Below are 14,438 nucleotides of genomic sequence, written 5' to 3' on the forward strand. Positions count from 1 at the left end.
CTGATCGGGACGTTAGCTGAACAGGAAGTTAGCTGATCGGGACGTTAGCTGAACAGAAAGTTAGCTGATCGGGACGTTAGCTGAACAGAAAGTTAGCTGATCGGGAAGTAAACTGAATAGAAAGTTAACTGAACGGGAGTATTTAGCTCCAAGCTAACAATTTTATTAAACTATTTGTTTTAACAAAATATTTAGTTAGTAATATAAATATTTAGTTTGAGGCTAACTAATTAATTAGCCACCTAATCAAACTAAGTGTTTAGGTTTAAACTAAATATTTAGTTTGTTATAACAAACCTTGCTCCAAACTGTTTAGTTAACCAGCTAAATAATAACCTTCAAACTTAATATTTTGCTCCAAGCTAACATTCATTAGAAAACTAAATGTTAGCAAGATCCATATTTAGCTATTTGTTAGCTAACTGATTATCTAGTTACCATGCTAAATATATAATTGGTTAAATATTTAATTAAATGTTCAGCTAAATAATTAGCTTCAAACTAAATATTAAGTCTGAAGCTATTTTTACTACATATAACTACATATTTAGTTTCAAACTATGACACTTATAAATGTGTAACACGGTCAAAATATAACACTGATAATAATAAATATAATATATATGATATATATATTAATTTTTGACAGTGTAACTTTACAAACACACCTGATCATTTCTACATGAAAACAGTTGCTTTGTTGTTAAAACTAAATCAAAAGCTTCTGATTAAAAGTTTTTCTGATTGCTAATAAAAGTGGAAGAAAAGCAACAAAACAAACCTTAGAGGAGCGACTTCCACTCGCCCATGAAGCTGCATTTGTTCTTTCCTCCATACCTGGAAGGAAACAGGACAAACGTTAGCTCAAAATACAGTTTAGTAAAGGAGATTATTTAAATTCTTACTGAATACAGAAACCATCGGGACTGGGAAGCTGCGACTGGAACCGATGTCTGGAAAACCAGAAACTGTGATGGTCCAGATATTCCCATCCATCCAGTCTCAGTATATCTGATATTATTCATCTATCATATCTACCAACCCTCCTATTATTGCCGGCTGCGTGTGTTCGGTAGCCATGGAAACGCCATGGATGCTCTCGTTTCCCCACAGACTCCGGTTTTAACGTCCAGATGTTTTATAAAACATCTGGACCTGCAGCAGAACCGCCTCTCTAACATCAACCCAAACGTCTCCAGTCCGGCCGCAGGAACGTTTTCACAAAACAAAACAGAAGTTTGACAAGTTTTTAAGACACTGTGAGAAAACGAGCAGCAATTATAAAAAAAGCATCGCTGGGTAATAAAAAGTGAGGACTGGGGGATGGATGAGAGGAAAATGAGAGAGAAGTCCAAGTTGGAGTTAAAGGGTGGGAGGTGGAGGAGAGAAGGAGGCGTCCATGTGTCCTGCACCTGATAAGGCGTCCAATTGAGGGCTATAAATTACACTAGAGACCCACAAACAGGGAGGCACAGTCCGAAAACCCCACACACACACACACACACTCTGCAGGTTATCTATCATCAGTTAATGAACTTAGACTGACAGACAGCCCCATGTCTCTCACAATGATCCTATTAAGATCTGCCTGACACAAAACAGACTCCTATTAATACAGTTAGCCCATGTGTGCATATGTGGGGATCAGAGTGGACAAAAACACCACTGTGTCCAAAAACTACCACTCACACACCCAGCCTGTTGTCTGAAAATCAGCATGTTACACATTCATTTCATAAAGTAGCTCAAATTAAAGTCTTGTTTTTCTATGGCGATGTTATGGAAAAATATTAACTTATAAATAAAATATTCAGTTCTAAAATAAATCAGTTCTTCTTATATTCAACAAGTCAGTTCTTCAGCCTGAGCTGTTTGTGTCATAAAGGTAACATCCTGTATGGAGAACTGAAGCTGCCAAAATTAGGGAATATTTACATAAACTAATCAGCGGTGGGCGAAGCTAACTAAAAGGCTACCTGTGCTAATCCTACAGCAAAAATAATAAAACAGTTCTGCTATTACTAATGCAATAGACCAATATAGTATTTAGCAGAAGCTAATGCTAGAGCCCTAATCAAAACAGCTGTGCTACAAATGCTAAACCGCTAATCATAAACATTAGATCCTCCACCGCTACTAAGCTGCTTATCATTAGCAGCGGAAATGCTAAATTGCTATACTAACATATTTGACAAAAGCTAATGCTAAAGTGCTAATCATAAACAGTTCTGCTAAACTTAAGAACTATACCAACACAGCTAATATAAACCGCTAATCATTAACATTATTTCTACTAATACCATCATGTTTACCATATTGTAAAGCGCTAAATTCAACCATGTTGACATCCATGTTCTATGCCATTAGATATTGTGTTTATGTTTATTTTTTATTTTGTTTCTACATGTTAGTTTTAAATAAAGTTATTAGGGAAGGACAGGAAACAGAACCGCTGTGTAAACAGTCTCCACCACTTCACAATAAGAGCATGAATATAAATGGTTACCTACTTGAAGAATCACAAAAACCAAAACTTCAACACAGACTGTGAACTTTGTCTAACTGAAAGTTTATACAAAACCCAAAAATTAGAGTTTATTCAAACAAACTGAGTGAAGGGAAGTTAAATGCACTGAACATTTTCATCCATCCGTACTTTTATATACATATTTTCTTTAGTAACAGCCCAAAAAAAGTGATGATCACGCTAAACCGTATAAAAAAAGAAAGTGGAAATTCAAACTGATTGATTAAAAACAATAAGAATGTTTGTAAAAACAGTTTTAGACACTGAAACCTGAACTCTTGTAGGTCAATAATGATCCAAACCCGTTTTACTGATTCCTGTTTCATTATTTGACATATTTTTCTGGACTCATGAATCCACGACGCGTCAGTTTGACCCACTAACCCAGAGAATCAAACTTTCCAACCTGCCGGGTCCAAACGGTGTCAGTGGGTTGGAAAGCCGCAGCGGGGAAGGCGTGATGTAAACATGGTGACGTTTGTAAAAAAAGGTTTCTGACTGACAGAAACGAGGCCAGCGGTGACGATGTGGACCAGCAGCGCTGCACCTGTTTGGAGCTCCGTAGGAACAATTAAACTGACACACATCAGTTTGTTTAATTTAATCTTGAAATCTCCAAGATCCTCCCATCACCTCGACACAAAACAAAGAAACAAAACCATCAGTCATCAATTAAACTCGAGCAAAATGACGTCCAGAAGTTCACAAGTTTAGCTTTGAAGTATTTTTAATGTTTCTTCTGACTGAATGTGAAGAATTTGCTTAGCTTGAGTTTAGCTAGCAAACTCAAGCTAAATATTTAGCTTTCTAATTTATAATTTACAAATTAAATATTTAGTTTGCAATCTAAATATTTAGCTTTAATCTATTTAGTAAGCAAAAGAAATAAGTTTTTTTTTGTGGACAGAACAAATAAGCTAACTATTTAGCCTCAAAGTAAATACTGACTTTACAAACTTCAAGCTAAATATTTAGCTTAGCAGAGTTACATATTTAATTTTGAGTAGAATAGTTAGCTTAATATTTTGTTTAACTAAATAATTAGTATATTTAACTTAGTAATAGACAAATAGCTAATAGGAAATCAACTAAATATTTACTTTATTCCCTAAATATTTCTCATCCTAATTAAATATTTAAAATAAAACTGCCAATGTAAGTAAGACAAAACTTGTCTTCGGTTTCTTCTCTCTTAGTAAACATTTTCATGTATAAACAGTATTATGTTTTTATTTGTGTCGTATTTGGCAAATATTTAAACTGGTTTGATTTCTGAAACACTGAAGTGAGATAAAAAAATGAAACATGTCCTGAATGTTGTGCAAGACGTTCTCAAAGTGCAGGAACTTTAAGGGTTAATATTTTACAGCAGGAAAATAAACAAAGAAATGAGAAGAGAAGCTGATGGACGTAAAAACCAGACGGAGAAACAAACATTTAATTCAGCCGTCTTATTTAAGGCGGAGGAGGAAAAGCTTCTTGTACCTTTACTGAACTACAATCATGTTTAATCCCGAACACACACACGCACACACACACACACACACACACACCAACACGCTGGAATAAGACAGTAAGAATTAAGAATCAGATTACATCTCTATTAAAGCTGCTTAAAATGTCTAAAACCTACAATCCCTCAGTGTGAGTGGCTGAGCAAGCAGGAAATGATGTCATCACCCAGTACAGGAAGTCCAGGAGGTTTTATTTCCTCTTTTCTCTCTTCATTCATCTTCCCCTTTGTTTATTCTTCACTTAAATTACTGCTAATTTGTTGCTAAAAGAAAAAAATATAATGAAAATTAAAAATAGATAAAATTTTAACTACTTTCACGCTAAAACTATTTTTTTTGTTTAATGGGCACTAATCTTCCTCCATACAAATCGTATCGCTCTGCTGATTCTTTCAGTGTTACTTGTGTTTTTGCCTCCAAACATTTTCTCTGAGAAACAAACTGTGACTTCAGCCAAACGGACCAGAACCACGCCCAGATTCCCGAGCCGCGCCTCTAACAGCTGGAGGAACGAAAACAAAGCACCTCCAATGTTTTCCTCCCCCAGCCCTCCGTATCCAGCAGGACGACACCGAAAACGGAAATCCGATTTCCAGCCTTGAGGTGGAGCTCGACGGTTTCATTCATGTTTCTGTGCTGAAACACCTCGCCCGGCGTTTCCTGTCATTAAGCAGCAGAGCCGTTCTATAATTAGAACATCTGGACTCTAATAGGTTTCTGCAGCAGCATCCTCAGCAAACCGCCGCACTGCGTGGCACGCAGACACTAAAACCGAGCACGCTTCATGTTTCAGGCCCTTTCTCTCTGCCGTTTTGTTCATAGAGGAACATTAAAGCGGGAAAACAAACAACAGCTTGGAGAGCTAATGGCACGCTGAATGAAGAGGGAGAATAGTTTGTGTAGACAGAGAGAGAGGGAAAACATTAGCAAGTTCAAACACGGCTTTCTTGAATGCGCTGTTTTTAAAAGCCCACAGATGCCTTTCCAAAAAGAGAGATTAATATTGATAATAAGAAGGCCGATCCTTTTTGTTTTGTGTTTTTTCTTCTTCGTCGCTGTGATGGAGGAAGAATAAGCGGAGCGGCAATTCCTTTGACAACCCCCCCCACGCCGGCCCATGTGAAGCCCAGCCAACTGTGGCTTAGATCTCTGCACACCATCACAACCAGGAGAACAAAAGCAAAAAACACCGGGCGAAAAAAGGAAACCAAAACAAAGATCTGGGAGCGAACTGGTCACAAGCTAGAAAGTTAGCTCAACTTTTCTGAAGCGCAAAATGAATGGAGGCAAAATTAATGACTGAAAAATGTAAATAAATCAGATTTTTGAGGCATGAAAACTGCTTCAGAAACTCTTCATACATCCACCACTAAGTTAGCCCGTCAATATAAATGAGTCAAATTTCTGTGATTTTTTCATAAACCTAGCTTACCACTACAGCGCTAGTAAGGCTAGTTCAGGCTAATAGCCTCTTACTTGTTGTTTTTCCCAAATATTTCAACAAACATGAATCGTTTGTAAATATTTAAGTACATTTTAGGATTTTTTGCTTTATAAGCAATCTAAGTGCTTAAGACAGAACTAGCTTAGCATTGTTCAAACAGGTTTGGCCATATTATTAAACTGAAAGATCTAAAACGCTGAAGTTGAATTCATAAATGAAAATATCTCAATACAGTTTTCATATGACATAATTGTTTTGAGATTGTTTTTGCTGCTAACAGAAACTGTGAAGTCAGTAAAGCTAGCTGAGACTTAAAGCGCTACAATTTCTATTTTGTTGTGCCAAATATTAACATAAAGCTTTGTGATGGATAATAACAGTGAACTGCAACTATCCCAACATCCATCCAAAAATGTGTCATATTTTCTGTAAATTTACCAGATATTTTATGGCATTCATAAACCTAGCTAAGATGAAACATTAGAGCTAGCTCACCTGGGCTAATAGTTTATGTGCGAAATATCTGAATAAATATGGACATTTTGTAAATGTTACAATAAAGATGGGTAGTTTATAAATATTAAACTATGAACCTTTTTTTCTAGCAAACTATGTTTAGAACAGAACTAGATATGAAGTAGTTTAGCCTAGCCCAGCTAAAGAACAGGTGCAGCTATTTCATTAACCAAATAAAAAATTAAATAAAAACTAAATCTGAAAGATAAACACTTAGGATTCATAAATGAAAACACATCAACACAGCTTTGTCTTCAGATTTCATTACGTTGGCTTTTTATAGCAGCAAAAAAATAAAAATAAAATCTGAAGTTAGTGAAGCTAACTAATAGTTTGTTATGCCAACAAATATTAACATACAAGGCTTTGTGATTGATAATTACAGCAAGCTACAAAAAATAACTACTTTGTATTAGTTCAACAATCCATCAATTTGTTCATCTTTCCATCCAAAAATGTGTCAGTTTCTGTAATATCACCGGATTTATGGCACTCATAGCCTCATAAAGCTATAATGTTAGCAGGAATACCTCAGGCTAAATGCATCTGTCTATTGTTTAAATGTCAAATATTTAAATAAATATGGACAGTTCATAAATATATTTTTATTGGTAGCTTGGAAATAAATATTTATACAACTATGGAATGATTTTGACCGTTTTGTTAGCAAACTGTTTAGAACAAAACTAGGTTACGTTAGCTCCGCTTAGCCCCTAGGCTAACTGAGCAACAGGTTCCGCTATTTCTTTAACCTTCAAACAGTTTTAAAACTCTACAGCTGAATACTTCACATCTTATATTCACAAATCAACACATAGCAATACATCTTCATCTAGTATTTAATCTATTTATTATTATTTTATGCTAAAACAAAGCTAACTCTGAATTCAGTAAAGCTAGCTAGCTAGCTGGACTTACAGTTCTAGAAGTTTCCTCTGAGCGCCGCTGCGGCCTTAAGGTGAGTCAAACTCCCCGGACTTTAAAGGTAAACTGAAACACCTGCCTGTCCGTATCACTGCAGCCGCTCTAATCCATCCAATAACTGCCCAGGGATAGAAAATGTGGTCACATTGAAGCAACACCACTTATTTTAATCAGAAGTCGATAAATTACCCAAAGATTTTACTCAAGTAAAAGTAAAAAGTAGTCATTTTAAAAAAGGCGACTCAAATATTGAGCATCTAATCAAAACATCATAGATTACATCTTCAGATGAACCCAACATTAAAGTTATGAAAATTTTGGGGGGTTTTATGAACCACCGTGGAAATTATTCATGTAAATAACAACTGCAAGCAAAAGAAAAATAATTCCAAAAAGTAAAAGTACAGCGTAGTAACTAGTGCTAGTTTGGAGAATTAAAATATAGATAATATCTAAAAGCATTTTGACCAGAGAAGTTTCAGAAATCAGTATTAAAATCAAACTTCCTTTAATTTGATGTTAGCATCCAAATCCTTCAGAAACATCCGTCTTTCATCTGCTTGATTCCTTATTTCCATTAAGTGTCACCTGGATTTCGCAGACTTAATGAACAGAACCAGAACCCAGCAGAAAGGCAGACAGGTTGGCGCACAATGAAGCAGTGAGACGCTGTGATATTGAAACAGACAAGGTTTGTTTTGGATGAGTTTTTGTCAGACAGAGTCTCTGGGTAGATCCGTGTTTGACAATTCAATTAAGCCTCCTTCCTCTCAGCGGAGGTTTTTGTGTTTGGCTTTGTAAAACTCTATCATATAGACACCTGCCAGCTTACAGCTCACGCAATCACAGATATGAGTGAGTTTAATCACACAGGAAGAGGGGAGCGGAGAGCTTTCTGAAAGCTGGAGAAAGTCCAGTGGGCTGGATGAGGAGGAGCCGCGCGATTTCTCAACAAGTGGAAAGATGGCCGACAGTAAATCAGGAAACAGCGGTGCTGTGTTAAACATGCTCAGAGAATTGTGCCGGGACATCTGTGTTTAATTAGCAGAGAAAATAAAAAACAGCTTTCGCTTTTTCTCCATTTTTAAATCAACAGTAGCGAGGTAGTTATTCCTGCACCAGAAAGCCGCTCCAGAGCCACAAAAGCAGGTGGATAATTCAGGTTTCTTGGCTCGCGTTTTGGAAAGCCGCCTGCGGAGGAGAAACGCTCAAACTTTCAGATGTTGAGGAATATTTCTTTCAGATTTGCCCTGCTGGAGGAACACTGTGGAAAAATTTAACTTAATTGAAATAAATAAAATGCAGTATGTGCGTTAGCCTACCCTAGCTTAGCCTAACAACAACTTCACCTTCAAAAATAATACTTTATTCTAGCATTTACAGATTATCATTTTGTATCGAAATGAGTCACAGTTTAATAACAGAGCAGCATTAGCTCCACAGAGGGCGCTACACACTGAACCAGGTGAGCTTCTCATTCAAGTTCAAACCTTCAAATGAAGCTAACGGCTAACTCCGCTCTAAATGAGAGGCTTGGAGAAAACAAAAATCCACTGTTTGTGTTGTTTCAGCCATTTAGGCCCAAAGAAACACCAGCGTTGATCTGCTAGCCCCTGGGTGTCAAACTCATTTTCGTTTTGGGCCAAATCAAAATCATTAATGCTTTTAAAGGGCCGGTTGTGCCGGACTGTACTGATAAAACCCATTAGAAATATTAATAGATTCTTAAAATTAAATAATATTGAACATCTTTCCAGTCCCTCCAGAATTTTGCGATTGTTTTTGTGATTGTTTTGCAATAAAAAACTAATTTGGAAATATTTGCTCTTATTTATGACAGTAAATTTGACTTTTTATTACTGGCTGTATAGATCACGGGATATAATCTGACAACAATTAACGAGGCAGCTGTTTAGTACAAGTAAGAAAGTTTTTGACCATTTTTAAGAAAAATCTGCAGTAAACTGTGTTGGCGCAAAAGAAGTGTGTGGATTTGTTGATTTTGCGTGAATTTTCACAATAGTTTGCAAGAAACTGGATTGACTGATTGATGTAATTTTGGTAGTAAACAGATAAAAACTGTTTACTGATTTGATTGATTACATTATATTTAAACAGACATTATGTTTTGTCTAGGATGTAGAGGGCCACATAAAAAGCTACGGCGGGCCGGATTTGGCCCACGGGCCTCGAGTTTGACACCTGTGTGCTAGCCTCTCAGCAGAGCTAAAGTGCCGACATGAACCTCCAGGCTGGGGGATTTACCCACACAGACATGCGTCGCTGCACACCTTGCAGTGGAGCTGCAGTCAACCGTGTTGCATCATTCATGCTGTCTGTGGAGATTACTGGAAACTTGCGCTAAAGTCTGCAGACTTTACCTCCCACTTTGAGCTAACGTAGGTAATGCTAACAGCCAAACGCATCAATTACTCCAGGTTAACTCTGGTAGAAATACCAAACATTTCAGTTTTTAAAGATCCACATTTAGCCTTCATGTTTGTTGCTGTTATATACATATAAAAATGGAGGCTAGCCTCTATTGATTAGGACAAATCTACCAATAATCACCTTATTATAGCTGCATTTCTTGATTTAGTTTTAATTTAGTTCATAAATCAAAATGATATAAACTGTGATTTTCAGATTTAGTTTTTAATAAATTCCCAAATTTAAACTGTAGCATTTAGCTTCAAAAAGGCCACAGCTGCAGTTTCCACCCAACATTACACCTTTATCTGACTTTATTACCACTAGAAACAACCTTTCCCTCCCTTTTTCCTCTTCTTTCCTTTCTTCTCCTCACCCTCCTGCCTCCTCCCTTCATCTCTCCCTCCCTCTCTACTTCCTTTCTTCTTCCCTTTTATCTCGCGCCTCTCCTCGCTCTTTCATGGCGTCCTGTCGTCAAGTGTAAACATGGCTGAGCGCCAAGCCGGAGGGGTTCGAGTCCTATCAGCTCTTCCTCTGCTCGTGTCCTCCAGTCACGCTCTTCCCGCTGATTCCTGCGAGGAAGCGACCAGGTTTTCCTACAGAATCAGAACTCGGCTGCTGGGAAATGTGACAAACATCTTTATGAACCAAACTGGGGAAATGAGGAGCAAGGGAAATTTAGAGACATGAAACGCCAATTTTAAGTTTTGAAAGGAAAATCTTAGGAATCAAAATCAGCAACAAGCTACAGGAAATGTTGCTAAAGACAATCAAAAGTCATGTGGATAAATGTTGGCTAACATTCAGTCAGTTAGCAAGATAAATATCAGTGCTGGGCACCGCTAACTAAAATGCTAGCTATGCTAACCCTAGAGTTCTGCTCATACACATTAGTTCTGCTAATGCTAAAGTGCTACACCAACATTGACAGGTGCTAATGCTAAAGCACCTATCAATATTATTCTTAGTGGGAGCTAGTGCTAAAGCTAGATGCTCAACTGGTGTTTAGCAGAAGCTAATGCTAAAGCACTATAACAACAAAAGCAGAAGCTAATGCTATTACGGTATACCAACATTATAAGCTAGTGCTAAAGCACTGCACCAACACAATATTTAGCAGAAATTAATGCTAACGCGCTATAACAGAAGGCTTAACAGAAGCTAATTCTATTGCACTGTACCAACATGGTGCTTAGCAGAAGTTAATGCTAAAGAGCTATACAACATTATTATTAGAGTATGCTAATGCTAAAGCTCTATCCCACCAACACAATATTTAGCTAACGTTAATGCTAAGCCACAATAATAACATAGTTCTTAGCAAAAGCTAATGCTAATTCAGTATACCAACATTATTCCTAGCGATATAGCGCGATAGCTACATGGTATTTGGCAGAAGTTAACGCTAAAGTTCCATATTAGCTGAAAATTAAAAACTGCAAAGTTACACTTTTTGTTTTTTGTTTGTCAAATAACGTTTACATTTTTTTGATTATAATTGATTTGCAACATCCAAAGGGTGAATAATTGTTTAAGTATCACAATAATGGTCTCATAAGTTGCATGTTTTATAGTTCAGGTAACAGTTCTTGAAGTAAAAACATAAAATCTGTGGTTTGTTTTTAATCTGAAGCTTTATGACCAGTAGATGAGAGAAAGTTGATTCCTTTGCGACAGTCGCAGCTAAATTTATGCGTCCTGCGTCTCTGCGGTCGGGACGGCGTATAAATAAAAGCTGCAGACTCACAGTCCGACCAGCTGCACCTGCACAGGAAAAGCCCTGCACATCCCTTATGAGCCAGTCGGCTCGCAGCGCTGCTGGGAAGTGAAAATGGGGCTCAGGTGAATTGTGCTGGCGCCGGTCCAAAGTGCTAATAATAGTTGACCACTGAAACCATTTACTGGGAAACTCAGAGGCGACGGAACGACCTCAAAGCTCCAGCCTGACAGCGGCTGATTTTAAACGTTTTCTCCGATTTAGTTCACTAAAATACCAGCTGAGTCAGAAAATCCTTTATTTATTTAGTTCTTATTCAGGAGAACTCAAATTTAAAATTTAATACTCAAAAGGTTTTTTAAACATCACTAATGGTTTAAAATCAGTTTCTGAATGTATGAAATATGTTCAGTTTTCTAAACCAGCATAATTTTTAATTTCTTACAAATGAATCAAATATTAAAGTTTCCAACAAGAAAAGTAATTTTTATTTATGATTTTAAATAATAATCTAATAATTAATTTGCTGTTGGGGCCACTCAAAGAAAATAAAATTCTGAGAATAAAATCAAAATAAATTGAGAATAAATTTGTAGTTTTAGTAGTTTTACAGCTTTATTTTTGTATTCCTTCGATTATTTTGTACAAGTTTATTCTCCTAAATCTGATTAATCTCTCTATTTTGTGTTTTATGATACCTCTGTATCATGTCACCCATACAGAGCTCAATATTAATTTAAAATGACTAAAATAAAAGTAGAGATGCTAAGGATGCTAATAGCGACATGCTAATATGTAGCAGAATAGCATGCTAATCATGAAAATACGTATTGGACCAAAAACAGGAAATATATAGGAACTTTTTATTTTTGGCGTTTTAATTTTGGACATTTATTTCCTCCAGTTCTGGATGATGAGCAGCTACATCAGTTTTAGCTCTTATTGTTTAACCTTCATGCGGTTGTTAGGTGTTACCGTGGCAACAAGGTGTTACTGCTGGAAGAGGCTAATTAGCATCTTAAGGAAGCTCTGCTAACACCTGACAGCAGAGAGAAGGAGGAAGTTCAAACGTTTCTTCCATTCATCGTAATAAAAAAACAGAGGAAGGAAGGCGGCAAAAGCAAAGGAAGTGGATTAGCACGGCTAGCTAGCAGCTGATGACGTCATTCAGGATGTTTTACTGTGAAATATTGTCTCTGGTGCCCAGATACTGGGCTGTTAGCATGTTAGCATGAAATTGTCATAATGCTACAATCTTCAGTCAGAGGCGTTTACGGATTGGTTGTGATCCTGACTGCTAGAGGAGCGTCACCATCCACAATTGGTTTTTACCTGACAAATAAACTTAATTAAGAGACATATTCTAATTTATTTAAATGAATGTTAGTGGATAATAAACAGAAAATGAGCACAAATACAGAATCTGGACCGTCTAAAATAAGTAAATTGTTTTATTTTTAATGCTAAAAAGAGAGTTTTTCTTAATAATTGATGATGAAAGTGTCAGTTTTTCTTTCTGATCTGAGCTCAGAAAGAAAAACTTTCGGTCTGGTTTATTTAGAAACGTTTCACAGGCTGAGTGATTATAAGTGAGAGTGAAACTAATGTGTTTGTTTCTCTTTCCCAGTAATTATTCAACAGAGAGGAAGGAACCGTCACTTCGTCTGGTCTTCTCTCCTCTCAGGTCCAAATCAAAAGATAATTCATGTGACGACGTTAAACATTGATTCAACTCAGAACTTTTCGTTACTGTTCTGCAGTCTGAGCTAAAGTCGTCAGCATGAACAAAAACTGAAATATGAGGGAGAAAAAATACATTTGTGACCCTTCAAATAAAGAGCTAAATTTTTATTTAACCAACTAAAACAGCTAAAACTTTCTGAGCATCAGTCAGAACCTCTGACTAAAGGCTGGAGGAGATTTTACAACTTTTACAGTTTTTATTAAGATGAAGAATCACAGAACTCCACAGAGCGCATAGGGGGCGCTGTTCACAAAGTTAGTTAAAAATAATTAGCATTATTCAGCCTGTCAACAGAAAAAATGTTTTCACCAGAGAAATATTTAGTTAGAATCTGAATATTTAACTTCAAATTAAATGTTTAATTAAACTAAACTAATTTAACTAAACATTTACTTAGCAAGCTAATATTTATTTTGAAGCTAAACATTTAGCTTGTTAACAAAGATCATTAGTTGTTACAAAATTTATACCTAATATTTAGTTTAGAGCTAAATACTTAAAGAAAACTGTCTGCTTGTAAAAATAAATATTTGGCGCTAAATGTTTAGTTCCCTTTCCTCTTCCAGTCAGTTGGTTCTCAGGTTTAGTTTCCTGTTTGCTTCCTGAAAAGGATCATCAGTTAGCATCAATTAAATAGATTCAAATATCACATTTAGTCACATTTGCTACAGAAATTATTTCGTGCATGTTTAAAGTTTCCTCCTTTTGTTTATTATTTATATTTTTCAAGCGTTTCCTAAAATTGGAACGGAGGTTTTTATGCTTTAAATAATTTGTGTATTTATTTTTTTTATTAAAATTTAAGAAAATTAAACTTAAACTGCTGCAGGTTTTAATTTAAAATTAGGCCACAGCAAAACATCAACTGGAAAATGTCGACAAAGTTGTCAGAATTTAGGCCATTAGCTCGAAGCGAATCAATATTTAATAATAAATGCGACTAAGACGGTAAGCTGTGATTGCTATTTGTGGCCTGAAGACTCCCTGCTGTGTCTCTTTTCTTGTGACGAGGTTGTTACCAACGGCGACCGTAAACGGCGACCGGGGAGAGGTGCATCATGAGCTGCCACCTGGATGCCACCTCCCTTTCTGGAAACAAGGAGTGAGAAGCCGCTAACAAGTTAGCATGTCTGCATGGGTGCAAAGCTGCAGGGACACACACACACACACACACACACACATAAACACACAGAGAGAGAGAGAGAGAGTGTGCAGACATTCTCTCGCTCTCTTTGCACTTGTTGTGGAGCGTTTGATGAGATCAGAAGGACGATGGTTCAGAAACTGTCCGTCTGATTCGGTTTGTGTGTTGAAAAGTAAAAATGTTGTTTTTTGTGGCGTTCAGCTGCTGGGAGCTTCAGGATTCAGGTCCTGACAGGCTCAACAAGAACCGGGGCGAGCCTCCGCCTGTTACACGCTGTTCCTAAACACACCGCCCCGCGCAGCTTCAGCCGCTCCAAAGCATTTCTCACATTTTTCACCCATTTCTGGTTCTGAGTTCCTCCTGAAGGACGAGAGATTTTTATTCAGACGTTTGCTGAACGTTTTAAATCACTTCTGATCTGATCCTTCAAATCAAATCTTGGAGTCTTTCTTGTAATCTGTCAATTCTTCAGACTTTC

The 14,438-nt window shown here is 36.8% G+C and overlaps 1 protein-coding gene across 1 annotated transcript in view; it reads right to left on the reverse strand.

Annotated features, from left to right (window-relative positions):
- The window catches only part of LOC122846867 (transcription factor 4-like), a 169,430-nt gene that overhangs the window by 129,266 nt on the left and 25,726 nt on the right, over positions 1-14,438 (reverse strand). The window contains 1 exon segment of the mRNA XM_044144105.1: positions 782-837. Coding sequence (XP_044000040.1) covers positions 782-837 — 56 coding nt within the window.

The sequence above is a fragment of the Gambusia affinis genome, linkage group LG17, assembly GCF_019740435.1.
Source record: "Gambusia affinis linkage group LG17, SWU_Gaff_1.0, whole genome shotgun sequence".
NCBI lineage: Eukaryota > Metazoa > Chordata > Actinopteri > Cyprinodontiformes > Poeciliidae > Gambusia > Gambusia affinis.